Below are 22,290 nucleotides of genomic sequence, written 5' to 3'. Positions count from 1 at the left end.
AGTTGAAATGGGGATAAGAAGGGCTGAAAGCCAAGACTTCATATCCGCAACTCTAGTGTTTCCTTCAGTACGGAGTTGGGCGAGCTGTTCTCGGTCTTTAGAATCGAATGCGTGCGCAGCCATCGATATCATCTGGGTTTGAGTACCCTTATCGGCAAAGAGCGTAAGGAGTTCAACCAGATACCCATCCGCGCAGTCCAGCCTCTTGTACATGCCTTTCGCTAGCGTAGTCAATGCAGCGAGGATTGCGTTGGACGACCTGCGTGGATCTTCAGGATGAGAGGAGCGAGCGATTTGGGAAAAGGCACGGTAGACTTCGATGAGGTCTGCGTTGGAGCTGGCAAGGGCAAGCGGTACAAGATTGGCGACAATAGTTGCTTCTGTGGCGATGTCGACGCCCCGGAGTCGCTGTAGCAGCATAGCTAAACTGAGATGCAATATCTGGTCACATATTAGTATCCATACATAACAAGATACAACATGAAACAGGCTTACATCGTCCTTCCCCAGCTCCAAGGCCAGTCGGCTGACAACCTGAACCGCGGCAGCCGCTACAAGTCTCCTTTGCTCCTCTGAACCTTTTCCTCCTGTGAGAGTGGTCTTCAAAGTATACGTATCAGCTTCTCCGCCTTGATAATGCAAGGGAAGAGAACGGATGGAGTTGACGCCTGCCGAACCAGAATTTCCTTGCCCATGGCTGAGTGTATTAAGGAGGGAGTAAAGGGTAGACGAGGTAAGATCATCGTTGGCGGACATCTAATACAGCGTAAAGTTAGTTGACCTTAGCCTGTCCCAACATTGCTAACTCACTTCAATGCAAACGGACAGACACTTTCCTGCTGCCACTACTGCTGGGGGCACATCTCCCCCCAGCCCCGCGATCTCCCCCTCGAACGCTGGCAGAGGGGTCATCAACAGACGACGAATATGGTGAGTCATTGGAGTCCCAAGAGAAGGATTGCTGCAATATAACGTCAAAATGAGGCCAAAAAGAAGTGGGATCACTTACTTCCTGACAAGAATGGTGGTGCAAGTGAAGGCAGCCTCGAGAACTCTGGCATCAGTGATTGTAGAACTTTCTGATAGCAACATTTTAAGCCTGGCAAGCTGAGTTTTGTCTCCATCTGGCTGACGCAAGACGATCATGTTCATCAGGTGCTGGCGACACTGTTAGCAGTCACCAGAACAAGAGCAACATTGGAACTTACAAGAACAGCAACGGTCAAATCTACTTCTTCTTCCGGCTCATTTCTCCCATGAGCGAACAGATTACCCCTCCTTCCTGGAAGTTCCCTTTCTGCATCAACGTATGTTGATCCCATCAAATCACTCCACCATCGCAAACTCATCCTATCCGCCTCCGCAAGTACCGCTCGACCTTCCGGTGTCGAAGATAAGCCGTGACCTTCCACCGGGAATGACACAAGTTGGTTTATTTGATGTTCCAATACAGGCCTTGAGCCAGAAGGTTCGGAGTTGGGAAGGAACGGGGAATTCATTTGATCAGAGTGTTTCACAAAAGCTTTTTGGACTTCATTGATGTCAGGCTGGGAAAAGAGGGAGTTACCCAAGAGAGCAGTTATTGCCTCTGTGACAAGCATGACCACCGCAACTGGGGAGCTTGGGTACTGAGCTAAAAATGGGCTATTCTTAGGCAAACGAAAATGAGGGGTTGAAGCAGCTGATGACGATTGCCTGACGAGTTTCACAAGGAATTTCGGGGATGAAATTGGAAGGAATGCGGATACCAATCGAGCAACGATGGATGTTGGGAAAGGAGGAAGGGGACAGTGGGTGATTACCGAATGGATCGAGTTGAGAAGAACCAAGGGAAAGGCTATAATGGGCAAATCAGCAGCCTTGCTTTACAGTTGGCTCGATTGTACTTACTGGTTTGCGCATTGGACGAGCACAAATCTGCAATCTGCTGCCCGAGTCTCACCAATGTTTCCCCCACATCAGACCTAGCCTCCTCACTGCTCCAGCCAGCCCAGATCATAGCTTTGATAAGGTCTTGGCAAAGTTGCGCTTGCCCTACCGAACCTGCTAGGCCGACGTCCGCTCGGGCACTTGACGATGAAGCCGGAGAAGCGATGGGATCGACTACTATTGTCCCCTGCCGAATGAGTCCCCACAGAAGCTTTTTCAATTTTTCAACCGATGCTGCGAGGTTCAGAGACGTGATAGGGAGCGAGTAGACGTAATGGGCATAAGATATCGCATGATTGATCTCCAGCTCGGTCTATAAGTCATCAGCAATCCGATCAGGAATGTCCTTAATGAGATGAACATACCCATTCATCGTCTTCTTCGTCTGAGCCCGGAAGGCCTTGACCAGCGGATGTGGAGAGCGCGGTCTGTGGAAGACCGCGAGTGAGTGCGTGTATGGGTTGTTCATCGGAGTTTGAAGGATGTGCGGCGTAGCTGGAAGCAAGGGAAGTGAGGATGTGGAGATGGAGTGGCTCGTCGAGGCTGCGGGGGTCAGCGATGCGGGGGAGAAGGGGCTGGCTGCTTACGAGTCCATCTTCGCGGTTGAATATGAGGATATGGACAAACATAAGGTTCAGCGGTAAATGGCGACGTGTTCTTCCTAATGTAACGGCAAAGAGATTTATTACAGCTTCTCATGATGTCATCATGAAAACTAATAAAACATTGGTTCCGCTAATCAGCAGCAGATCACTTTCCTAATCACAGCTCATGCACCCAAAACAACAAATAGCATTCTCCGATCTATCTTCTGCCATCTTCGATCACTTTGTTCGTTGGTCGCTTTCCTCGCTGATCCCTCCATCTCATCGGCCCCGCTTCTTACTTCTCGATCCATCTCCATCTCACCTCAAACACCATGCAGTCCACGCAGCCGGTCGCCTCATCCTCCTCCACTCCGGTAGGACCAAACGCAGACCGTCTTTATGTTGGGAATCTTTCCCCCACCGTCGACGAGTTTACCCTCATCCAGATCTTTTCAAAGTATGGTAAGATCACAAAACTCGACTTCATGTTCCACAAAACAGGGATTCTCAAGGGAAAGCCAAGAGGATTTGCGTTCATTCAGTTCTTAGACAAAGCAGTAAGTGGCGTCATATGCGTACGGGAAGATTCCGTGTGGCTCACAAGCAGCCAGGATGCCTTGAAAGCAATGGTCAAACTTCATGATCGACTCCTTCGAGGCCGTAAACTTGTAGTTACCTACGCCAGCACGGTAAGTCGACAGCCTCTGAGACTCATGAACAATGCTGATTGTCGTCAGGCGCCTCCTGACAATTCCATGTTGCCTACTAAAGGTCGTAGAGCGGAACCCACTAAGACTACCACTCTATCATTATTGAAGAGCCAACGCAAACCTCAATCGTAAGGATTCAAATTTGTATACGCCCAATGTCCATGCTCATATGGTCACAGTACTGCTGCCCAAATAGCAGCCATGGAAGCTAAGCTCGCTTCGATGCAACAACGTAAACCCCCCGACGAGAATTGGATTCCAGGCTCAGGTGTCGGGTCCCCCGCCGAGGCTTCCAATAGCGCATCACCTATCCCAAACCTACCTGCAGAGGAGCTACTAGGAGATATTGAAGGGGAAAAGGCAGCAGCGGAGCTCGAAAGAGAAATGCAGTCCGAGCTGGTAGGACAAAGGAGTGATGCTGCTCAGAAAGACGAAGTAACAGCCGAACCATCAAGCAAATCGCCTGTTTTGTCGGATAGCTCTCTTCCATCTGTGGCACAGCACAAATCGTTAGTGCAAGCGCAGCCAGTCAAAAAAGGTTTTGCGTCTTTACCCAAGAAACCCGTGTTCTGAACAATCATATGAAACTATCTTTAATATATAATTTGTAAAACTCTGGTCTTTGTATGCACATACTTCATCTTGAGTGGCGGCGGTTGTGGAGATATGTTGTGTCGATAATAGATTTCGGAATAATAAAAACAAGCTTGCATAGGTAGAGAGTTACGGTCGGAACATGGCTGGATATCTGTTAGTAATAGTTCGGAGGACCTGCTCAAAAGTTGCCACACTGTTGAACTACTGATATGGTTACCAAGGCAAAACCATGCATGCATAGGTAACGGACTTACCAGATTGAAAGCTCGAGCCACCAATAGGCCATCTATTTTTGTCGGCCCTATTCGAAGCTCGATAAATTATCCAGACCAATATGTTCGCCAACAGATTGACTGCTCAATTTAGCTCATTTTGCTCGACCAGTCTTCCCTCCTTCCAAGTAACTTACAGACTGGTCAATCCTATTGATCAGCACCCAGCCCTACATGCACCCGCTTTCACCCACCAGCATCGATACAGCTGGCAAACGACGCCAAACCGCCGCTGTTTATGGGTACATATAGCTGTAAAACAGCCAGACAGCAGTTGCAATGAACGACGCATGAATGACAATTCTGACACGAAGAGCTTTATTCGCTTTTTCTTGGGAGGAATCTGATGTATGTGCTCTCATAGGCTTGAGAAGATTGTCGATTCTAGAATTTTGCACGGTATAGAACTTTGCAAGTTTCTTGCCCTTTCGGCGTCTGAACAGAAACAGCGAGTCAAAACAACTATCACCACTATACAAAATACCATACAACCTACTGTTTGAGTTCTCATACACCTTTTTCATTGATAATCCTCTCTTTGAGAAACATATGGTCTTTCTCGTTGATGACATCCATGCCGGCCGCAACGGAAACTGAGACTTGTTTCACGTCGTAAGATTTGTATGGGCTACGAGAAGGAGAGTCAGTCATGGGTAAGATGTTCACATCCGAAGACTGAGTAGCAGTAGGAGAGTGATTATGGTAGTGTTCGCCACTTTATTTGGTGATCGAGGATCGTTTCACAGATTGAGATTTGTAGAGTAGCAAGAGCATTAGACGAATAGACTTTATCACTTTCGGCTTTTGTACTCTCCGAACGGTGAGAAGAAGCTTGCAGAATTGAAAAAAGGAGGGAAAAGATTGATAGACGTATACTTCTTATTCGTCGGGAAGCAGACACCTCCTATGAACTGAAATGCATGTCTCACTGCCGATACCCTGGAGTCGTCTCGTTCTCGTATCTAACTGGGCTTTAATTGTCAGACGAAGGCGCCATTGTAAAGAGAAAATAAAAAGGGGACGTTTGACCTACCATACTATAAAGGAACACTTGTACCATCAATTTCTATGACCTAGACGATAGTCTTATGAAGGCTTCCTACTTCCTTTGGGAGTCTTATACCTTCTTGCGGTGCTCCTACATGCTCATCAGTATTCAGGCAAGACTTCTGAAGTTCTGACTGAAACAAATTAACTCACGGGCTCGTGAGAAATCTCATGGTCGACGTGCACGAAGCATCTGTCCACATCCTTCAACTTCTCGATCTGGTCTTGTAAATCCTGAGCGATGTCATGGGCTTCCCAAAGAGGCATTTCAGGGGGTAACACAATATCCACTTCGACAAAATACTGTGGACCTGAATGATAGGCTCGGACAGTGTCTACAGAAGTGATAGAAGGGGAGAATGTCATGGCCTTGTACGTTACAAGATTGATGAAATCCGGAGGGGCAGTGATGCCTGCCAGAAAAGTGAATTGCTCTGTCAAGTGGTTAATATTCCAGAAGTTGGAATTCGAGCCAAATGACGCACCATACACAGTGCGAGTCCATACAATAATGATGACCAAGGCAATGATCGTTGCGCCCATAGGATCGATCTGTTTTTGAGAGACTTGTCAGCCGTCTCAGGTCCGTTTTGTTTTCAGGCCATGACTTACCCACCACCGAAGTTTGGCACCTCCGGCAGCCGTCAAGATACTAAACCCATTTCTGTTGACATTTGCATCAGCAGTCAACGCACAGAATCACGAAAGTTACGCCCGCTTACGTCAAAAGGTCATTTCGGTGGTCTTCCCACAGAACTTGAACTTGAGAAGAAGATTTTCGGATGGCCAAGCAATATAGGAAGAGGCAAAACTTAACACCTACAGAGACATAAGATATTTCCGATCGCCGGTTGAACGAAAATAGTTTGAGATACGTACCGAAAGCAACTGCGACGGCTATAATAGACGCCAAATGAAATTCGTTCAAATCATCACCTGTGTGAGTAACAAATTCCTGAATGGACTCCACAACAAGGATAACGTTCACGCCGCCCATAATAGATCCGTAAATGATGTTGCCGCTAGTCGTGAACATACGTCAGAGTCCAGTACTTGAGCACGAAGGATCTTCATAAGTAGCTTACACTAAAGACACAAATCAGTTAGTAAAATATAGAATGATGAACTAGGACTAACTGGTCTCAAAGCGTGAACCCCTGACTGGCCATTTGTTCTCATTTGCCCGATCAGACCGTCGATGGGCCAGCCATAGAATCAAATTAGCAAAGGGGTCAACTGATGGCTCGTTAATAATTTGCAAGAGACGCGACTATGCTGGATTATGCGCTATGACTTACAAACTATAGATCATAATTATAAGCAATTGTTAGATTTATCAATAAGGGGAAACCAACCGGCATCAATGCAACTGGCAAAGAGGGCCAAACTCATACTGCTGATGGCGGCATACAACTGCAATATGGCCAAAGCAATGTTTGCTATAAACGAGGCGTTGATAGCTATCTTCACTTTGAGGGCATTATCTTTAGCCTCTTGAGCTGCCTCAGCGGAGTGAGCGGACATGGGTTTCAATAAGTCATTGATGCGCTCATTCTGTGACTCGTAGAAGCTGGCAAGCTTGTCACCACCGGTTTTGCGCCTATCGTTTATAATCAGCAATATCTGTCAGTTACATACAGCACAGAAGACGACAGATCATGATGACTGACTGGCGAAGATCCTTGATCTCGTCTTCCCCAATCATCTTCTTTCTTAGGCTGTATGGATCTTTTTCGCCAGCTTCGCGGCCCACAACTGAGGAGATCGCCACCAACTCAAGATCATCTCGAGGGCAAGCGGGATTAGCGTCAACAACTTCGGTCGTTATAGCAGTGACGCTCATTATAGATGATAAACGTGGACTTTTTCGTTGTAGATGAATGTTTGAAATATCGTTCACTTATCCTCTCGGAAACGCAACTGCTTGGGCCTTCCTCTTTGTTCTGAATTTTTGTCATACCTTGGCGCGGTGCTGCAAGAAGGATTAAAAGGGGTCGGCGTATTAAGGACCGCATCCGAGTCGTCGAGAGTTGATTATTACGTCATCGTTTTAGGTATGCGCATTCCATTCGCTGCGAGTCAACAAAAGGCGCGTAACGGCGACGCAGCGATGACAACTGAATTCGGCCGCAGAGCTTGCTCAGATACAAATTCTCGCACGCACATAGAACTGGATAACAAACTCTCTGGACTGACTCGACCATACCATCAGCAACGAGGAATCCGATACGATGGCCTCTTTACGTCGACCATCAACAGCCATCCCTCGTGGACCGGCCTCAGTTCAATTTGACCGAGGAGCTCGTCCACCCCTACCTAACGATAACAAACAGAAGCGCATGTCAAAGGTCGGAGAAAAGATAAAGAAGCGCTTGAGTATGAGGTGACTGCTTTAGCATATTCTAACAAAAGACTTGCTGATCGTACCCTCTAGGTATGGGGGGAATGAGTCGTTTTCTGTGCCTCCTCCACTTCCTGGAGCGTCCGATTTCCTAACGGCTGATCCATACGGAGGTCTCGACATTGAAACACCGGGGGAAGACTTGGCCGCTTCTCCATTCGGCCTGTATGGCGCTTCAGATTTGAAGGAATCTAGCATCCAGTCGTCTCAACCTCTTGATACCCAAGAGCACCTTGTAGATGAAAGCATCGGGCGCCGTGGCGCCGCAGATGCTACGTTGGAGGAAGAGTGGAATTTAGAAGAGCTCAGCAATGAGAAGGTCGACGCGCAAGCTTATGTGAAAAAGGTTTTGACAGGCGCAGACGAGGAGGAAAAACGAAGATTCGTGGCTGCTCTAATGAGAGAAAAGCAGGCGAACAAGAAAGAGTTACAGAGGACAGTGTTTAAACAGCAAGTCTTTCCATTACTCAGCATTCATGAATGTTCTTACATCAAACATAGCTATGCGGAGTTTGTCGCAATATCCAAAGAAATATCTACCTTGGAGAATGACATGCTTGAACTCAAAGAGCTACTAGGACAGTGGAAAGATCTTCCCCAATTGATGGGAATGGAAGATACTTTAGCACCTACCCTCGACCGTAATGGCAACTGTGAGTCGCCGATCGGGCTACCATTGGTCATCGCTGAGGTCTGGAAGTGGAACGACGTCGCACACAGCGCAAGTCTGTCTTTGACCTTCAAAACCTCTATCGTAATCAGTTGACCCAATTATGGTCTATCGTCGAGGGTTCCCAGAAGTATCTACCCGTAGTAGCTGGCCGTCACCTCGTTTTTGAGCTCCATGGCGTGGTCGAGCTCAATCCTGCAACTTACAAACCTAAACAAAATGTTAGCATCTTTCTGTTGAACGATGTGCTTTTAATAGCTGGCAAGAGAAGAAACAAGGGGGGCTCAACCACCAGTGTGGGCGATGAGAAAGATAGGGACAGAGGTAGGATGGTTGCTGAACGGTGTTGGAATCTCATTGAGCTGGGGATTGTTGATGTCAAGGATGGCGGCGGTAAGTGACGTCATTACGGCATAACGAATCGACTGATACTCGGCGTAGAATTGGTTAACGTGATCAAGGTTCACCGCGGGAAAGAACATTGTGTCTACAGAACGCAGAAATCCGATGACAAAAGGGCACTTATTAACGCCTTCAGACAAATATCTCGAGAAGCCAATGAAAAGAAGAGAAAGGATAGTGAAAAGGAGCAAGAGCGAAGAAAAACTATGTGGTTAGGCGATGTAAGTTTAATCAGTGTATCTTTTCAGTGACTGACGGAAACAAAGAAGAACGGAAATGGTACTGGCAATTCTGGACATCCTCTTTCTACCATTGGGCCATCCATGGCGGACTCGAAGGATCTTCGGTGGATTGATGAGTACGGCGACGAACTAACAATGGCCATTGCCATTCGAGATTGGGAAGAATCAGTGAAATTAGTGGAAAAAGGTGACTTTTTTGTTGGTATTAGGAATTTCGCTTATATACGTGTTAGGCCAAGCTCTCTCCAAGTCCATTGAATCTAACTCCTCCGCCCATTCCCTCCTCGTATCTCGCCTCGAGCAGTTAGTTCCTTCTCTGGTATCCCAGATTTCGCACGACCTTTCTTCTTCAAACCTTCGCAAATCTTCATCCGCCCGCCTTATATCACTTCTTGTCCGACTCGACCTTGCCGATCATGCTCGGGATTCTTTTTTGGAGTCCAGGAGAGAGTTAATGTTTAAAAGGGTGCGAAGTATCAAATGCGATGGAGATGTTAGCATCTACATCAATGAATTGGCTGTGGTGATCTTCACCATTATCAGGCATACCAGCGACTGGTACATGAACGCTTTCAAAGAGAACAACATGGCGTCTGGTGAGTAATCCAATCTGTCGGAGACATTATACTCATTTGCTTGGTCTTAGGCTTTGTTACTTGGGCGAAACAGCAAATTGAAACGTTTGCGGATCTTTTCAGGCGTCAGATGGATGCACCCAACATCAGTGAATCCACTGTTAATGAATGCTTGCACGTTACAGCTACGCAGAATCGAAAGGTAGGCCATTTGTCGGTAATAAGTTACATTGCTAAATCATCACCTAAACCTACCAGTTGCTACGAGACGTAGGGCTCGATTTCACTTTCCTTCTCTCTTCCCTTCTGCAACCTTCATCTAATCCTTCAGACTATCCCCATTCCGTATTCACCTCTGTCTGAAAACGCAAGGAATCCTCCTGGCCGCGTCCTGATCAGGTGCGCGAATCAGTTCTACATTTAGGCACGCATGCACCTACTAAACGCGGCCCTGGCCGTTTTCCAAACTCGAAACAAACAAACCAAACAAACCGAAGAATATAGAAGCCGCCTCATACTTTGGTTCTTCTCCTGTGACCGAAGGATCTAACTCTGGAGTTGGTCAATCTAGTTCGGTGCTGCGAGAGAGAAGCAACAGTTTCTACTAAGAATAGTGTTGCCCCGTTAAACGTCCATTCCCGACCAAGAATGCCAAGTGTGGGGGCTAGCAGCAGTGGAGGAGACAGCGGAAGGGCGACATTGAATATCAAAGAAACCAGAGAGCCATCACCAAGTTTATCACCTCGAAACGAAAAACGAGGCAGGGCCCCGCCAAGGCCCTCTATGGAACGGTATTTGTAGATCAGTGTAGATGATTTTGTATGTATCAATGCTATAATGACAGGATGTACAAATAATCCAGAAACACCGATGTGGCTTGATAGAGATGAATAGCGAGTAATTTGACCCATCATAATAGAATTATACGTACGGTATATACAAGTCTATTCACATGGGCCACATAATTGATTTGTTATGTTCGTAATAATATGCTTTGTAAATTGTAATCAGAGCATTTGAAAATCTGTTCCCGCTATCCGCTCTGCATTCTAATTTAATTACGGGCTCGTGCGTATCACTCGCTACACACGCACGCATTTGGCGTACAATAATTACTATTCTTTCCGTCGTTCGTTCGCTTCTTGACATCCATCGATCTAACCCGACCTAAGACTATTACATCATGGCCTATCCTCGCTATAACAACTACGAACAAGGTGTACCGCCAGTTCAACCAGCCGCTTATTACTCTACGCCATCCACTTCGGCGTTGCCGAGCAGAGAACCTTTGTCGCGAGAACCCCACCGCGTTCTTTTCGCTGGCCTGCCTCCCGATATCACTGCTAGTGATTTACGCGTGAGTTTATTGCCCGTTTTTGAACAAATAGTTTCTGATGTTGTTCCTATCCTTTTTAGGACCTTCTCCTCTCAGAACCTCTGCATCTCTCACCCCTCACAACATCTGTTACGAGCCTTCACAGCGAAAATGGAGATTTTCAAGGGGTAATGCTTGTGTATGTGGAGACTGCTGAGGATGCGGAAAGAATCAGGGCTCAATATTCTGGGCAACCGATTGATGGATGTAAGTTTAATCATTTTTCATGATTCAATACCTTTGCTCACAAAATGCAACTACCTGTTCAGCACTGGTGCTTCAAGTCCATCACGTCCTTCCATCGCATGTATCTCTCCCCCTAACGAACTCCGTCGCCCCTGCAAGACCTGCGAATCAGCAAAGCAAGACAATCCCCACAGGGCCCAAGGCTAGCTCAGGACCAACACAAACCAACCAGCAGGCGCAACGACACAGTGCTCAGAGAAATAGCATGTCTGGAAAGAAAGCGGCCGGTGCAATGCATGCGCAGGCTGAGAGTGCTCCCCCAGGTCTGGCGTTGCTGAAGAGGATCGGAAAGGCGGGCCAAGAAGATGATAGGAGGAAGCAGCAGGGAGGGTGAGTAAGAGCCTTTATTAGAGATAGGAGGGAACTTGACGCCTAAATTTGTCAACAGTGCGAATAAACAAAAAGCCAATGTCAAGTCCCATTCTGCTGGTGCGGATCTTCTATCGCGATTAAACCCTTCTCCTGGGGATCATTCGAAGAATAACAAGAAGAACAAGAATACAAAAGCGTCGAACGGAAGCGCTAAAGTCAATCGAGCCAAAGGAAAGGCCGCCTGATGATAAGATATAAAAAAGAATATTGGGAAATCACATGCGGGAAACGTAGTCATGCGAAATTAATGTCTCACGGAAGGGATGAAACCGTGTTCCATGTACTGTGCTGCTCGCAAACCCAGAAACAGGCCCGGATTGGTTGTCTGACTTCTGGTTAATAAACAGAGCATTCATGGTGGATGGCGGATGTTTATCTCATTCTCCTCTATTATCCCTTGTACCGTCCCTTGTCGTGACAAGAGGATGCATCGTCGTCCTTATTTGCATTTTTCCCATCGCCTTTGGCCAGTCAACTATTTCCGACAGCGGCCATCCGTCGGTCATTGGCCATTATTAGTTACTGGGTCTCGATTCTACAATCCTTGTGGGCAATTGTCGAGGATCAACAAGCGTGTTTTAAATTGGATTCTTGGTTACTCCCCCACTATCCATCAATCCACCCCAAACAGCTTACTATCACACAGAGATTAACATGGAGGCTCAAAGGAGGGCGTCCCTAGGTGATTCAGGATAAGAGGGAAATATAAAATATTGAGACATAAGTGGTAGCAAAGTTGGGCCAGGAAAAGCAGATACATTGCATTACAACTATGGCTAGGGCTACTACCTGGCGATACACGGATTAATAAGATCGATGTCTGAGAAATCCTTGGACGGGGGAAAGAATCTCAATCAACTATCAATAAGGACGAAACAAGACATATCAGCTTGGGGCTCTGCTTAGGAACACACCCTAACACGCCCTAGAGACAACGTACATGAAGGTATGCAGACTGACCAACCAACAAGTGCCCCCTCCTCCTCGAGGGTAACACTACTCCTTACGAAGCAACACAACAAAGATTGCAGACCGCAGCAGCAGCTTCCACTCAAGAAGCGCCGATCCTTTGCAGGGCAAGGCACGTAATATTAGGGGCGCTATAAGACTGGAAGGGCATTTATGTTCATTGTCATTGATCAATAATAGAGGGAGAGATGATGGAAATAGACAGCTAACTAATAAAGGGAATTCAACTGGGGACATCCTCCTTTTCTATGTTTTAATTTATAGAGAAGGGAATAACCATGATCTCTCGAACCATGTTCTCGTTCTCTTCGGAGTGAAGTATGTATATCAGGGTAGCATCTCCTTAGAAGCTGCATCGCCTATTTTTTTTCGCCTTACAACAGACAGTTCAAGTTCTTAATGATTCTTCGTTCTTACGTATCATCACGACGGAGGCTCTTTTTCCCATTTTGAATTCCCTCACTGTTTTCCATGCCTATAAAAAGTGACACGCGCTTTTGCTAGGCTCCTAAGTAACTGAACTGCTGGCTCGTGTAGGCACGGATCGGCTTAGTCGCTATTTCATTTGTTACTACGTGCGTATAACTCGCTGCTGCTATTATGTGTCGCTCGTCCATGAAAAGTCGCTAAAGACGCAGTTTGATCGCAATAGCCAATTCGCCAGCCAAAGTGATTGGAAAGCATACAACACATACATCCCTGCCAGGATGGACAAATGGGCACCCATAGCTCCCTCAAGACCACAATTTCAATCAGCATCCCATCTCTCGAATCGCTTTGCTTCGGTCCTCAAGCCTTCAAAACATGGTCCACGCTCAGGAGCACCTGCACAATTCATAGGTAGATGGCCAGAAGATGTCATACTTAGGATTATCGAGCTATTACCCATTCCCGATCTACCAAATGCTGCGAGGGTCAACAGAGCATTTGCCCACCTGGTTAAAGACGAGAGAGGTTGGGAATGGAGATGCACCCTCCTTGGCATAGAGCACGAGTCCATTGGTGAGCTACATACGTATTAACATTCAGGGCTGATCTGATATAGCCCCGTTCACGGCTAATTTGAAGGATAATGAACTCAAGCCGCCAGTATCAACTCAGAGGAAACCGTCCTTTCCAGCCCAGCAAGCTTCAGTTCTTGAAGATGACTTTGGGGACTTCACAGGGCAGGACAAGGATGTATTTGAAGATGTGGATTTCGGGGATTTTGAGACCGCTAAACCGACAGTACCTCAAGGCAAATTTGGCACCAATACACAGCAATGGGGCACTTCGAAGGAGCAGAACCTTTTGGACTTTGAGGACTTACCCTTACCTTCACGACCGACGGGCAGCAGTAGCTCACATGGTCGGACGACAGGTTTCTTCGCTCTTACTCCTACTATGCCTTTACCTTCCGCCTCTTTTTCATCCCATTCGCCAGGTCCATACTATTTAGCCTATAAAACACACCACCTCTCTCTTCTGCCTTTCTGCAAACACCTCCGATCATCCCCGTCACCCAGTTCAACACTTTCCCTACTCTTTCCTCCTTCACCCACCACTGCCTTGCCACCCTCACTTTCCCATCAATCATCTGTTTTGCTTTCTCTCATACGTTTTCTATCACCGCAACTTCAGCCTTTACGTGACTGGGGTTTCCTTCGCCAAGCATTACTAGCTGCGGCTGATCGTTTTGATTCGACCTGTCTTGTAGCATTTGAAGTGTCTGACGGAAAGAAGGACGAAGAAGGCATGAAGGAAGCTGCTGAAAGTAGTTGGAAAGTTTGGGAAGCTGGTGGTGGGGATAGGGAAAAGTGGGAATGTGGAAGAGTGTGGGTGGAGAAAAGAGAGGTGTTTTATGATACTTCCAGGTGGGATTCCTTGGAAAACATTATGTGAGTTCTAACTATATCATTTTCATAACACGGCTGCTGGTTGACGAGTGATATTGTAGTAAGGTACAGACACAGTCAGGAGCTACAATTCGCCAGCTGGATTTCACTCCCATGGACGCATTTATGTCACACGTCCTGGAGGCTTTCAGGATAGATGCTGAGATAGCCCATTCCGTTTTTCCTTCCAAAGCAAAGGTGGTTTTATCATTTTGCGACAGACTATCCAACGAAGTTGTGTGTTCATTTTTCTAACAGCTGAAGCAACTTAAATACTTAGACTGACAAAATAGATCGGCGAATACATCCATCCCCTTCTTTCCCAAGCACGTGCAGTTTCGCAAGACTTGTTCTTACGTGCTGCCGCGGCTACCTTCGTCCAAGCATGGAAGCTCGTGGATGTAGCCATGGAGGTGCTAGGAGATGAGCAAAATGTAATAAAGAAGGAGCAAGTTGAGGATAGTGTGTGAGTATAATCATTGTGATCCATAGACGGAAAAAATTGTGCTTACATACTGTGGTTCTTGCAGTTTTCACATGTTTGAAGAGCATCTTGATGACTATTTAGATGATGAAACTGAACGTGTCAAGCATCATCTAGAGGATATCTGCCGAATATGGGAACAACAAGTGAGCCCCATCAGTTTTGATCTGATTCGCAGCTTATGACTTATTAGCTGGGCACGAGTGATTCTGAACAACTTTCCAAGTCACACACCCCTACCTTCCTAATCTCCGCCAACCCTGACCAAGTTAAGCGCAATGTCCTTGCCTCATTCAAGGATGCTTTGCTTCTTCCTGTCACTATTGTACCCCGTACTGTCACCTTCGGTGTCAACGCGATCGTCAGCGGCGGAACTCAAGCTGTGAGCGGTCTGGCGATGCTCAATCCGCAAAAATGGACCGGTAAAGGAGGAGTCGTCAAAGAGGTGAAAGACGGCGAGGAGGTAGTATTCGAAGTGACAGATGTGGATGAGAAGACAGCAGAAGATATGACGAATGACGATATTATGGAAGGAGTGAGAGTGACAGAAAATGTAGAGAACGTCAAAGAAGCTCTAGAGCCTAGTCATGCGAGCAGTTCGAACGACTCCCATGCGAGGTCAGCTGCTGGTTCGCTGGAAAGCTCTCATCCATCCACACCCAGTCCAAAAAACAACAAATCATTTGATCGCCTTCAGCTTCTCGTTTCACTTGATACCGCGTTAGAGTTAATTCAGGTGGATCGAGATTCCTTGAAACGAGCAGAGACGTTTGTGAAGTATCCCGGGAAGGTCGGAACGAAGGTGAGAGAGGCGATTGAAGAGATTTTTATCTTCCTGTTAAAGGCGGTTGGAGACAGGCATATTGCCCCTGGATTCAAAATGTGAGTGCGTCAGATTCGAGGACGTTCATATTAATCGTTGCGTAGAGCTACAAATCAGATGAGCACCTACAAACCTGCTGAACACGAAGAAACAACTAGCGTTGCGCCCCTTTTACAGTTTTTCGAACTTGTCCACATAGGTGATACCATTCAGTCTATGGTTCAAGTCTACTTCGATAAAGAGCTATCGCCATATGTCGATAAAACGGACTTTTTGAATGCAGTTATGAGGGAGAAAAAAAGGTTTGAGAGTGTCCTGGACGACGCCGTGGCTGCTGGACTTAATGCTGGGATTGAGGTGCTGATGAATCAGGTTAGTTATATAATCGATGATGGCATCACTCAACAACGAAGGTGCTGATGAACGACACAGGTTGAACATATAATACTGGTCAAGACTGGTCCTAGAGAGTATTATCCTGTGGAGGGTACGCCAATGGAGCTAGGCCCTACACAAGGTTGTAAAGAGGCTATCATGTGTCTCGAAATGCATTGCAACTTGTTAAAGGGGAGTACATCTAAGGAGGTATTGGAAGTTTTCTATCAGGAGGTGGGGATCCGTTTGGAAGCGTAAGTAATTGAGATCCAAATCCCGCCTGTAGAAATAACGTTAATTGTCAATATTTTCCTCAAAAGTATCATCCAGCGTCATATTAAGCGACAAATCATCTCTCTCGAAGGTGGCTTCCAAGTCATCGCGGATTTGAATGCCTATTATGACTTTGTCTCTTCGCTGAAGCAGCAGCGTATCACAGATGACTTTTCTGATCTCAAAATGCTTGGAAATGTGTACATCGTGTCTGATGCAAAGGATTTGGCGCAGATCGTGAGGGATGTATCAAGATATGGGGGCGCTTTCACTCCTGAAGAGTAAGTCTATCGATAATCCAGGATAGCCCGCATCCTGACAAAGGAATAAGTATCTACGAGTTTATTCAGAGAAGGTCTGACTGGAAGAAGATTGAAAAGACTGTTGACAAGGTCAGTTTTTAACTAGCAAGCCAATGCAATGTGCTGATGCAATACAGGCCATGTATGCCTTGTCTGTCAGAGAAGATTGCGTTGTCATGTAGGACGACATGTTACAAGATATGCCCATTAGAATGATAAACTGTCGATTCCATTTCATATTCGATGGCACAAAATTTCAACCTTAGCACCGGAGGAAGCACTCGGTCATCGACCAGCATACTCTAAAATTTTACAGTGTCATTATCAAATAGCTGTACGGAAGACCAGCCTCCGAACAGGGCAAATGTCCTACGAATTCTATACGCAAATTGAAGAATACTGAAGGGTTTTATGTCAAGATTGCCAAAAAGGGAAATAAGTATGAAGATACTAAGATTAGATATTTAGTATCCGGCATCCGTACGAGCCTTCCACATCTTGGCAGCGAACGCCTGTCCCTCCGGCGAGTGCAGTGAGTGATCTTCCGGGTAGACAACCCAACCGTACGTGCCCATCGGGTCGACACACTGCTGGAGTATCAGAGTGAACCATAAAATTTTTCTGTCGAACTTACGTGCGTCACCCAACCATCATCGTCAATTTTTGCTACGACCCCATCGAAGGCCTTTTCCGCTTTAGCAGTCAAGTCTTGGCTAGTCAGGTGAGGTGCAATTTCGAGGAAGCGATAGTATGCTGCGACACTCAGGGCTGTCCCTGCTGTATCTCCCAATGCTAAAGTTGAGTTGCCTTGAAGCATATAATCAGGGAGCAGACTATCTTCCTAGAGGAATGTCAATGTTCAAAGCAAGTGGATGGCAGGGAAGACCTACACCAAGTTGATCAAAAAGGGCTTTGAAGACACCGGCAATTGTTTGTTCGGCGTCAGACTTCAAGGAGGACAAGTCTTCGGCGAATGAAGACATTTTCACAGATGCGAGCTGCAGAAAGTCAATCGTGATAAAAGTCTATTCCAGAAGAATAACTGACATCGCGCATCAGACCGTAAGTCATCCATCCATTACCAGTTGCCCACAATCTTGCATCCGTTGCAGGGATGTGTTGATATATAAGCTGGTCAGTGTCAAGCATGGCTGAACTTTCCAAACTGAATTGTTCAAGAGCCTTCTTCAATAAACTATCGTCCGAGATGTCAAGCCCAAGATAGGCCAAAGAAGGGGGTATCATATACCCCATGTCGGACCATACTTCAAATCCCGCTTCCCTCTGAGAGATAGTGCCTGCACTCTTTCATCAACATCCGTCTTGGGAATTAATCAAACCTGAATATACCGTTGTCACTTGCGGGCCCATTGAATAAGTAGTCGAGCTGATTTCCCACTGCCCAGGCGTAGTCTTCTGGACATCTCAGACCCAGCTTGTCTCTGACGTCGTCTTGTCTGGCGAATCTTGCCAGCAACCAGACAGCTGGTACCAATGATACAGGATCCCCCAATGCTCCATCACCTCCTACTAGAGCCTGAGAGACGTGGGCATGAGGTGTAGTATCAGGAAAAAGATAATCCGGTAAATTCTTACCGAAATCTTGCCCTGGAGCACCGGTCCAATTATAATGTGAAATAGCATCCTTCGCTATCTTCAAGACGCTCCAAGGAATGTCCTCTCCATCGAATGCTCTACAGTCCCATCCGAAAGGAGTTAGCTGGGGGTAGTATACCTCCAGAAGAGTCTCTGTGAAGGCCCCTAGTTCCCACGAGTGCACTGCTATGGAGTTGGCATTGGAGAGAATGTAAGGTATGAAGGAAGTGAGGGTTTTGTAGGAAGAGGCAGTGATTGATGGGGACGGGGTTACCGAAGGGAAGGCGAGACCCGAAACAGGGGTAAAGGAAGTCGTTACCGGCGTTGACGAAGTTAAGGTCTCTGTCAATGAGGAATCGCTGGCGACAGTGGTAGGTGACAAGGTGGACATCGCGTTGCTAGTCAGCTCATTAGTGGTAGGGCCGCTCGTAACACTGGCTATTCTGGAGACAGCGGCAGAAGTTGAATCTGGCTGGTTCCAAGCTGTAGAACTTTGCCCCAATTCAGAACCAGAGTTGGTCAGAATCGATTGGGCTGCCTCATGTGACGGTTCCGAACCCTCTCGCGTCAAAGCAACCCCCTGCCGACGATTATGCGGGTATGCGTGTGTTTGAGTAAAGCTGGTAAACGCGAAAAACAGAATATGGATTGCGAAGACGGAAGAAATCAATGGAAGGAACGAAGGCGACATCGTTAAGTTCGATGACAGTTGGTCGGCGCGTAAAACCGCTCGAGTGAGGATCGAAAAGGAGGAGGAATGGCAAGAAGAAGTACCAAGCGAATGACAACTTCAAGTTGTATAGATAGCATCAAGTAGACAAGCCATGGTCAAAAAATAATACATCGCGTCAATAAAGTACCCTTCCCCATTATCGCCATCAAGCTAACAGACTACTTACTCCTCACGTCGCGTACATCACTCTACGGAGAAATAAAACTTCGGGCGTACGACGACTGTACGAGCTTGTGCAATAGTAGTACTAGTGAAGCATACACACAATAATAGCAAACATATACATATAATATAAGGTCAAGGGTCTAAATAATCGAGTAGTAACTTGTTTGGGTCTGCTTCGTTGGACTACTGACAAACTAGTCAAACACGCTAAAATTTGGATCGGTTGTTGTCCAGGAACAGGGTGCAAAAAACCACGAAGTTCCGAAAGTGTGTTTGGTGCTCCTTTTTGATAGCTGATGTGCTTTATGTGCGTCATGGTGCAGATGTATCAATCTACAACAGCCAGCGGTGGACTGCCTCCGTCTCCTGCTGTTCTTAACACTAACCTCAAGATGAAGGGCTTTTGTTCAAACATACACGGAGTGCATATTTTTCAATGATAACTACCATTCTTAACATTACAAGCCTTCAGTATTTGAAACCAAAATATTCCTGAACCCAACTGAGCACCCAATTATTATGATATATAGCTGTAGTGTTAAACCCGGACTGCTAAAATAGGCTGTCTTTCACAAAGTCTCAGCTTCTTACAACTGATATCTAAAGCCAGCCTCAAGTTGTACGACAGAGGGACCCGAGACAGGCAAAGGTTCCCCGCGCTCAATCTTGCTATTCTGGCGACGGAGATAAAGGTAAGTTAACGCTGCGAAAGCAATAGTCAAAACACTGGCGGCCAAATCCACTCCGAATGCCGCAACGTAACGGGGAGCGTCGTAATAGAGATATGATGTCCAAATGTTGGGGGTGTTACAAACGGCGTTGATACTGTGGCATTTATTCAGCGAGATCTTATGTGGGACTTTGAACTTTAACCTACATGGCAATAGCGATAGCACGCTTGACCGCAGGACCTGTGATGGACGAACTGATCCAGGAAAGCACACAGCAGGTTGCACCATAAAATGAGGAAGGAAGAAGACACATAGCAACATATCGTGGCGCAATCTTTGTAGTCGATATAGCCAGGATATTGGCGATAATGGTGATAAAGAAAGGACAAATGATATGAAGTGTTCGTTCATTTTTCTTATCGGAATGCCAGCCAATTATCAAGATGGAAAAGCAACAGAGGACGTAAGGAGGGCAAGTGATGGCGAGGGTCACAGTTCGGTTGAAACCAAGGCCAGAAACTGTCAACAATTGTTAGCTTTAGAAACAAAATTCATCAACAGAAATCCACTTACCGACAACAGGGAAGAAGTTGGTGACCGAAGCCGCGATGTAATTGCAGTAAAGAACTGCACAAAGGAGCCAAGTCTTAGGATCGCATGAGGCCATTTTGAAAGCAGTCCAAACAGTGACTTCATCTGTCGCATCCTTGGATGATCTATCAACTTCCAATCGATAGGTGAGGCGGTCTCTTTCTTGCTGTGAAAGCCATTTCATGGTTCCGGGCTTGTTGGGGATGAACGTTGCGAAAATGATGGCAAGACCAACAGTCAAGACGCCTGTTTCCTATCAGCGACCAGTTACGCTCGATGGATACTGCCATTACCTGCTTACCTTCTACGATGAAGAGCCACCTCCAACCTTCAAGACCATGGGCACCGTCAAGATTGAGGATGGCCAAAGCAAAAAGACCACCGAAAGCGTTTCCGATCTGGGATCCCGAGTACAGAATGGCTGTTCTAAGGGCCATTTGCTTCTTGGTGTAGAAGCAGGAGTTGAGGTACACAGCACCGGGGAAGAATGCACTCTCCGCGAACCCAAGTACTACACGGCATACAGCAAGACCGGCATAGGACTGGACGGCACCAGTGCAACCAGAGATGACACCCCAAATAGCACACATAACACAAATGTCTGGACAAAAACGTTAGTCATTGCTTGTGAACCCAAAGAGAGGTTATAGACTTACAGACACCTGGGTAGTTGATTTTTGAAGCGAAGATGTTACTAAAGATCTGAAGACTAACATATCCAGCGAACAACACGGCGACGCATGTATTGTACTGAGTTGTTGTAAGTCCAAGGTCGTCCATGATCCCGGCGATCTTGGCTGAAGAAATATTCTGTCGATCAAGATAGTTGCTAGTGTAGAACTCGAGAGTCAGTTCCTGGTCAATGCACGCCCATAACCCAACCTACAGAATGTAAAGGGCCATCAATACTGGCATTAAGAGCAAATCCAACTTCAATGTTGCCTTCCTATCAATAGCGTTGACCTCTTCAGGGCTGAGTCCAACCAAGGATTCCGGGATTTTGACGGCAAGGTGACGGTCGACGCCATCATCGAGTTTGTCCTTCTCGCTAATTACCCGATCAAGGTGTTCTTGACTCAACTTCTCCTCAAGCGACATAGTGTTGCTGTTATATATGGTAAAAGGATGTGGGACGGGTATTTCTGGTTGGGGAATCAAGCAGAATGGGGATTTGAAGAGCTCATGGAGGCATTATATATGTAAGCTCCAGGGCGTAGTCGAAGCAGCCGACAACAACCTTCTTTCCTTTGCCTCTCTCTGTCTTGGTACCGGGTACCTGGAGGCCCATACTTGATTCCTAGCTTCCCCGCATCGGTGTTGGGCCCTGCGGGGCCACTGGTTTGGTGGCAGCAGATAAACAAGGGTTGCCCAGCCGGATGAAAGGGACAATAAAGGAATTCCGTTCTTCGGATTCAAAATCGGAATGCTTCGGGTGATAAATGTGTTGTGTTTGAGCATCAACGATTCAGGGGAGCGAAGATTGATTGGGCATAATGCCTTGAAACAAGTAAGGAAAAAATGGACCAGAAAAAAATTAGTATGTGGAGAGCAGCAATATTCGGCCAAAAATCACTTACATGAATGGGCTGCCCAGTGCCGGTACTTTGCGGAAGGTTTCGGTATTTAATGGCATTTGTCGGCATCAGCTCACTTGTTGTTGTCTTACATATACAAGACGTCTTCCGTTTCCCTGCTACTTGTCTTTATTACTGTTGCCTTAATTTTGAGTGCTCAGCTGCTGTCAGCTGCTGCAGACCTTCGGGAATTCACCATTCAAAGGTTATAAGGAAAGAAAAAAATCTTCTGATACGTAGGCCACACGCTTGAACATAGGAATGAAGCCAAGCCAAACGGATGGGAATAAGGTTTTGTTGCTTGTTACTCACTACTCTCCTTGTTCCGCAGAAGACCTATCTAATCGGCAAATCTTAAGTCATGATGATGGATTTGGAATAATGAGGACGGAATGGACCGTAAAATCGGCGAGAACCGACAGACAGCCGAGTCCT

At 46.5% G+C, this 22,290-nt stretch overlaps 8 protein-coding genes across 9 annotated transcripts in view; 4 read left to right on the top strand and 4 right to left on the bottom strand.

Moving 5' to 3' along the window:
- Positions 1-2,603, bottom strand: part of CNI02140 (conserved hypothetical protein) — a 7,547-nt gene extending 4,944 nt beyond the window's left edge. The window contains exons 1-8 of the mRNA XM_024657821.1: positions 2,517-2,603; positions 2,295-2,472; positions 1,891-2,242; positions 1,209-1,837; positions 1,010-1,158; positions 811-961; positions 496-756; positions 1-441 (exon numbers count right to left, since the gene is read on the bottom strand). The exon at positions 1-441 is cut by the window's left edge and continues 258 nt beyond it. Coding sequence (XP_024513460.1) covers positions 1-441; positions 496-756; positions 811-961; positions 1,010-1,158; positions 1,209-1,837; positions 1,891-2,242; positions 2,295-2,472; positions 2,517-2,524 — 2,169 coding nt within the window. The 5' untranslated portion in view covers positions 2,525-2,603. The remainder of the gene's footprint in view (positions 442-495; positions 757-810; positions 962-1,009; positions 1,159-1,208; positions 1,838-1,890; positions 2,243-2,294; positions 2,473-2,516) is intronic.
- A 125-nt stretch (positions 2,604-2,728) lies between these two features.
- Positions 2,729-3,858, top strand: CNI02130 (single-stranded nucleic acid binding protein, putative). The gene is made up of 4 exons (XM_024657820.1): positions 2,729-3,073; positions 3,128-3,205; positions 3,254-3,354; positions 3,406-3,858. Exons 1-4 carry the CDS (start codon positions 2,849-2,851, stop codon positions 3,797-3,799), a joined length of 798 nt encoding a protein of 265 aa, XP_024513571.1. The 5' UTR covers positions 2,729-2,848; the 3' UTR covers positions 3,800-3,858.
- Positions 3,859-4,996: 1,138 nt separating this feature from the next.
- On the bottom strand, positions 4,997-7,096 carry CNI02120 (hypothetical protein). The gene is made up of 12 exons (XM_024658737.1): positions 6,813-7,096; positions 6,498-6,742; positions 6,441-6,443; positions 6,280-6,378; position 6,228; positions 6,022-6,164; positions 5,865-5,961; positions 5,755-5,806; positions 5,628-5,694; positions 5,296-5,576; positions 5,129-5,233; positions 4,997-5,060 (listed from the first exon to the last, which is right to left on the bottom strand). The coding sequence occupies exons 1-11, from the start codon at positions 6,983-6,985 to the stop codon at positions 5,213-5,215; spliced, it is 1,182 nt and encodes a 393-aa protein (XP_024514408.1). The 5' UTR covers positions 6,986-7,096; the 3' UTR covers positions 4,997-5,060; positions 5,129-5,212.
- A 175-nt stretch (positions 7,097-7,271) lies between these two features.
- On the top strand, positions 7,272-10,276 carry CNI02110 (nuclear mRNA splicing, via spliceosome-related protein, putative). Its single transcript, XM_572977.1, has 9 exons — positions 7,272-7,525; positions 7,577-7,993; positions 8,045-8,196; positions 8,244-8,606; positions 8,655-8,836; positions 8,882-9,044; positions 9,091-9,453; positions 9,504-9,634; positions 9,691-10,276. Exons 1-9 carry the CDS (start codon positions 7,374-7,376, stop codon positions 9,793-9,795), a joined length of 2,028 nt encoding a protein of 675 aa, XP_572977.1. The 5' UTR covers positions 7,272-7,373; the 3' UTR covers positions 9,796-10,276.
- Positions 10,277-10,589: 313 nt separating this feature from the next.
- CNI02100 (expressed protein) lies at positions 10,590-12,735 on the top strand. The gene is made up of 4 exons (XM_572832.2): positions 10,590-10,789; positions 10,849-11,014; positions 11,077-11,383; positions 11,442-12,735. The coding sequence occupies exons 1-4, from the start codon at positions 10,616-10,618 to the stop codon at positions 11,608-11,610; spliced, it is 816 nt and encodes a 271-aa protein (XP_572832.1). The 5' UTR covers positions 10,590-10,615; the 3' UTR covers positions 11,611-12,735.
- Positions 12,736-12,997: 262 nt separating this feature from the next.
- CNI02090 (f-box protein pof6, putative) lies at positions 12,998-16,930 on the top strand. 2 transcript variants are annotated; one of them, XM_572981.2, is made up of 11 exons: positions 12,998-13,396; positions 13,463-14,271; positions 14,331-14,505; positions 14,562-14,734; positions 14,799-14,898; positions 14,946-15,634; positions 15,680-15,947; positions 16,008-16,204; positions 16,271-16,504; positions 16,555-16,615; positions 16,663-16,930. In XM_572981.2, the coding sequence occupies exons 2-11, from the start codon at positions 13,778-13,780 to the stop codon at positions 16,705-16,707; spliced, it is 2,436 nt and encodes an 811-aa protein (XP_572981.1). In that variant the 5' UTR covers positions 12,998-13,396; positions 13,463-13,777; the 3' UTR covers positions 16,708-16,930. The 2 variants fall into 2 exon arrangements, with proteins under 2 accessions (XP_572981.1, XP_572980.1); XM_572980.2 differs by having other exon boundaries at positions 13,440-14,271.
- Positions 16,738-19,111, bottom strand: CNI02080 (hypothetical protein). The gene is made up of 6 exons (XM_572646.1): positions 19,021-19,111; positions 17,876-18,909; positions 17,573-17,823; positions 17,416-17,523; positions 17,160-17,366; positions 16,738-17,112 (listed from the first exon to the last, which is right to left on the bottom strand). Exons 2-6 carry the CDS (start codon positions 18,810-18,812, stop codon positions 16,990-16,992), a joined length of 1,626 nt encoding a protein of 541 aa, XP_572646.1. The 5' UTR covers positions 18,813-18,909; positions 19,021-19,111; the 3' UTR covers positions 16,738-16,989.
- A 342-nt stretch (positions 19,112-19,453) lies between these two features.
- On the bottom strand, positions 19,454-21,932 carry CNI02070 (nicotinamide mononucleotide permease, putative). The gene is made up of 7 exons (XM_024657819.1): positions 21,859-21,932; positions 21,168-21,778; positions 20,938-21,110; positions 20,583-20,882; positions 20,264-20,527; positions 19,897-20,209; positions 19,454-19,844 (listed from the first exon to the last, which is right to left on the bottom strand). Exons 2-7 carry the CDS (start codon positions 21,377-21,379, stop codon positions 19,607-19,609), a joined length of 1,500 nt encoding a protein of 499 aa, XP_024513522.1. The 5' UTR covers positions 21,380-21,778; positions 21,859-21,932; the 3' UTR covers positions 19,454-19,606.
- Positions 21,933-22,290: the final 358 nt, after the last annotated feature.

This window comes from Cryptococcus neoformans, assembly GCF_000091045.1.
Source record: "Cryptococcus neoformans var. neoformans JEC21 chromosome 9 sequence".
Taxonomy (NCBI): Eukaryota; Fungi; Basidiomycota; class Tremellomycetes; order Tremellales; family Cryptococcaceae; genus Cryptococcus; species Cryptococcus deneoformans.
Note: the sequence above shows the minus strand (reverse complement) of the source record. Positions and strands in the feature narration are given on the sequence as shown.

What these genes read in the sequence shown, in the direction of transcription:
- CNI02130 (XM_024657820.1), top strand. Translation starts at nt 2,849, where the DNA reads ATGCAGTCCACGCAGCCGGTCGCCTCATCCTCCTCCACTCCGGTAGGA. An exon ending in TTCAGTTCTTAGACAAAGCA is followed by an intron (nt 3,074 to 3,127) that starts GTAAGTGGCGTC and finishes ACAAGCAGCCAG; the next exon opens with GATGCCTTGAAAGCAATGGT. An exon ending in TAGTTACCTACGCCAGCACG is followed by an intron (nt 3,206 to 3,253) that starts GTAAGTCGACAG and finishes GATTGTCGTCAG; the next exon opens with GCGCCTCCTGACAATTCCAT.
- CNI02080 (XM_572646.1), bottom strand. Translation starts at nt 18,812, where the DNA reads ATGTCGCCTTCGTTCCTTCCATTGATTTCTTCCGTCTTCGCAATCCAT. An exon ending in CTTACGGTCTGATGCGCGAT is followed by an intron (nt 17,524 to 17,572) that starts GTCAGTTATTCT and finishes GACTTTCTGCAG; the next exon opens with CTCGCATCTGTGAAAATGTC. An exon ending in ATGATGGTTGGGTGACGCAC is followed by an intron (nt 17,113 to 17,159) that starts GTAAGTTCGACA and finishes ATACTCCAGCAG; the next exon opens with TGTGTCGACCCGATGGGCAC.
- CNI02090 (XM_572980.2), top strand. Translation starts at nt 13,102, where the DNA reads ATGGACAAATGGGCACCCATAGCTCCCTCAAGACCACAATTTCAATCA. An exon ending in GATTCCTTGGAAAACATTAT is followed by an intron (nt 14,272 to 14,330) that starts GTGAGTTCTAAC and finishes GTGATATTGTAG; the next exon opens with TAAGGTACAGACACAGTCAG. An exon ending in GGCGCTTTCACTCCTGAAGA is followed by an intron (nt 16,505 to 16,554) that starts GTAAGTCTATCG and finishes CAAAGGAATAAG; the next exon opens with TATCTACGAGTTTATTCAGA.
- CNI02120 (XM_024658737.1), bottom strand. Translation starts at nt 6,985, where the DNA reads ATGAGCGTCACTGCTATAACGACCGAAGTTGTTGACGCTAATCCCGCT. An exon ending in AGCCGTCGCAGTTGCTTTCG is followed by an intron (nt 5,962 to 6,021) that starts GTACGTATCTCA and finishes ATGTCTCTGTAG; the next exon opens with GTGTTAAGTTTTGCCTCTTC. An exon ending in GTGCCAAACTTCGGTGGTGG is followed by an intron (nt 5,695 to 5,754) that starts GTAAGTCATGGC and finishes TCTCAAAAACAG; the next exon opens with ATCGATCCTATGGGCGCAAC.
- CNI02110 (XM_572977.1), top strand. Translation starts at nt 7,374, where the DNA reads ATGGCCTCTTTACGTCGACCATCAACAGCCATCCCTCGTGGACCGGCC. An exon ending in CAGAGGACAGTGTTTAAACA is followed by an intron (nt 7,994 to 8,044) that starts GCAAGTCTTTCC and finishes CATCAAACATAG; the next exon opens with CTATGCGGAGTTTGTCGCAA. An exon ending in CCTCGACCGTAATGGCAACT is followed by an intron (nt 8,197 to 8,243) that starts GTGAGTCGCCGA and finishes GAGGTCTGGAAG; the next exon opens with TGGAACGACGTCGCACACAG.
- CNI02070 (XM_024657819.1), bottom strand. Translation starts at nt 21,379, where the DNA reads ATGTCGCTTGAGGAGAAGTTGAGTCAAGAACACCTTGATCGGGTAATT. An exon ending in GTGGCTCTTCATCGTAGAAG is followed by an intron (nt 20,528 to 20,582) that starts GTAAGCAGGTAA and finishes GATAGGAAACAG; the next exon opens with GCGTCTTGACTGTTGGTCTT. An exon ending in CAACTTCTTCCCTGTTGTCG is followed by an intron (nt 20,210 to 20,263) that starts GTAAGTGGATTT and finishes AATTGTTGACAG; the next exon opens with TTTCTGGCCTTGGTTTCAAC.
- CNI02100 (XM_572832.2), top strand. Translation starts at nt 10,616, where the DNA reads ATGGCCTATCCTCGCTATAACAACTACGAACAAGGTGTACCGCCAGTT. An exon ending in TCACTGCTAGTGATTTACGC is followed by an intron (nt 10,790 to 10,848) that starts GTGAGTTTATTG and finishes TATCCTTTTTAG; the next exon opens with GACCTTCTCCTCTCAGAACC. An exon ending in TGGGCAACCGATTGATGGAT is followed by an intron (nt 11,015 to 11,076) that starts GTAAGTTTAATC and finishes CTACCTGTTCAG; the next exon opens with CACTGGTGCTTCAAGTCCAT.